Here is a 1,411-nt window from a genome sequence, read left to right on the forward strand (position 1 = left end):
CTGCACGCAGCACAGCTCTGTGGCTGTAGGCAGGACGGCTCCATGCTCAGAGCGGCTCCACGTGCCTTAGCGTGCAGGCCGGCCCCGGGCAGCCCTGCTGTGTGTGGGCTCTGTGCTGCAGCAGTTCCTGCCCTATTTATTTATATGCTGTATATATTTATTTATTCTGGCAGGAGAGTGCGGGAGCTGCCCCAGGCCCCATCTGCAGCAGTAGCACCTTCCTCCTCCTCCTCCTCCTGGGGCTGAAGGAGAGGGGCCCAGGGCACACATTCTGCTCCAAGGTGTACGGAGCCATTCCCCAGCAGTTTCTAATGCTCTTTTTGCTCAAGTAAACGATGCTGTTGTCTGTTCCTCAAACCCCACTGATTGTAGGGGCAGCGCTGCAGCCCGGGAGCAGCTGCAGGGGGGTAGGAGGAGGAGGAGGAGGAGGACGACAGCCCCGGCCCCAGCGCCCGCCCCGCACCTCGGGTGGCCTTAGCGCTGCTGTACGCTTTGTGCTGTACAGTGGGAGCATTTTTGTACCAGATTGTGTTTTATATGTGTACAAAGACACCTCCATTAAACAACTAACCTGAGCGTGGCTGCTGCAGTACTGACCCATCGCCCCCTCACTCAGCCCCACGGCTGTGGCCAAAGCCCAAGTGGGAGAAGCGCTTCTGTGCCAGATCAAACTCTCTTTATTTTAGTAGCAAAGAGCTGAAAAAGTCAGTTCTGCTCAGAGTGAAAGGCCGTGCTGAGCGCCCGTGTGACGCTGCACAAAGCAGAGGGTGGGGGGAGGCCGTGCCCCACCGTGCCCCACCGAGCTGGGGGCTGTAGTGCTGCTGGGGGGGGTGGGCTGAGCCACCCCTCAGCTCTTGTTGAGTGTCCAGAGGGGGTCGAGCATGCTGAGCGGGTCATCGCTGGGCCGGGGAGCCCGCAGCCCTTCGCCCGTCTGCGCCTGCAGGAAGTTCTGTTTGTTCATGCGCTGTTTGCCCTTCAGCGACGCGTCCAACGTGAAAGCCTCGGGTGTGAGCGAGGCGAGGAGCTCCAGGGAGGAGGTGGGCGCCGGGGGGGCAGCGGGGGCTGGCGGGGGGATCTCCTCCACGTGGTTGCTGCTCTCGGCGTCACCCGGCGGCTCTGGCACCGGCTCAGGGTTGGGGGCACAGACACCATCTGCCGCCGTCCCTCCGTCCGTCCCCGTCCCTCCGTCCGTCACAGCGTCAGGCAGCACCGGCACAGCCTCCACGGCGGCAGCGTTGGGCACAGGGGCGACCTCCGGCCCCCCAGCCCACCCCTCCCTCCACCCCGCCCGGCGGTTTGATGCTCAGCTTGGCGATGGTGGCCTGGATGGAGCTGATGGGCACATCGCCGCCCAGCACCAGATCCTGCGGGTCCTGCTGGAAGTAGAGCTGCGGGAGAGGCTCCGTCAGCC

At 63.6% G+C, this 1,411-nt stretch overlaps 1 protein-coding gene across 1 annotated transcript in view; it reads right to left on the bottom strand.

The window, feature by feature from the left end:
• Positions 1 to 626: 626 nt before the first annotated feature.
• The window catches only part of PTPN23 (protein tyrosine phosphatase non-receptor type 23), a 16,249-nt gene continuing 15,464 nt past the window's right edge, over positions 627 to 1,411 (bottom strand). Inside the window, 2 exon segments of the mRNA XM_019616731.2 lie at positions 627 to 1,238; positions 1,240 to 1,411. Coding sequence (XP_019472276.2) covers positions 848 to 1,238; positions 1,240 to 1,411 — 563 coding nt within the window. The 3' untranslated portion in view covers positions 627 to 847.

The sequence above is a fragment of the Meleagris gallopavo genome, chromosome 6, assembly GCF_000146605.3.
Source record: "Meleagris gallopavo isolate NT-WF06-2002-E0010 breed Aviagen turkey brand Nicholas breeding stock chromosome 6, Turkey_5.1, whole genome shotgun sequence".
Lineage (NCBI taxonomy): Eukaryota > Metazoa > Chordata > Aves > Galliformes > Phasianidae > Meleagris > Meleagris gallopavo.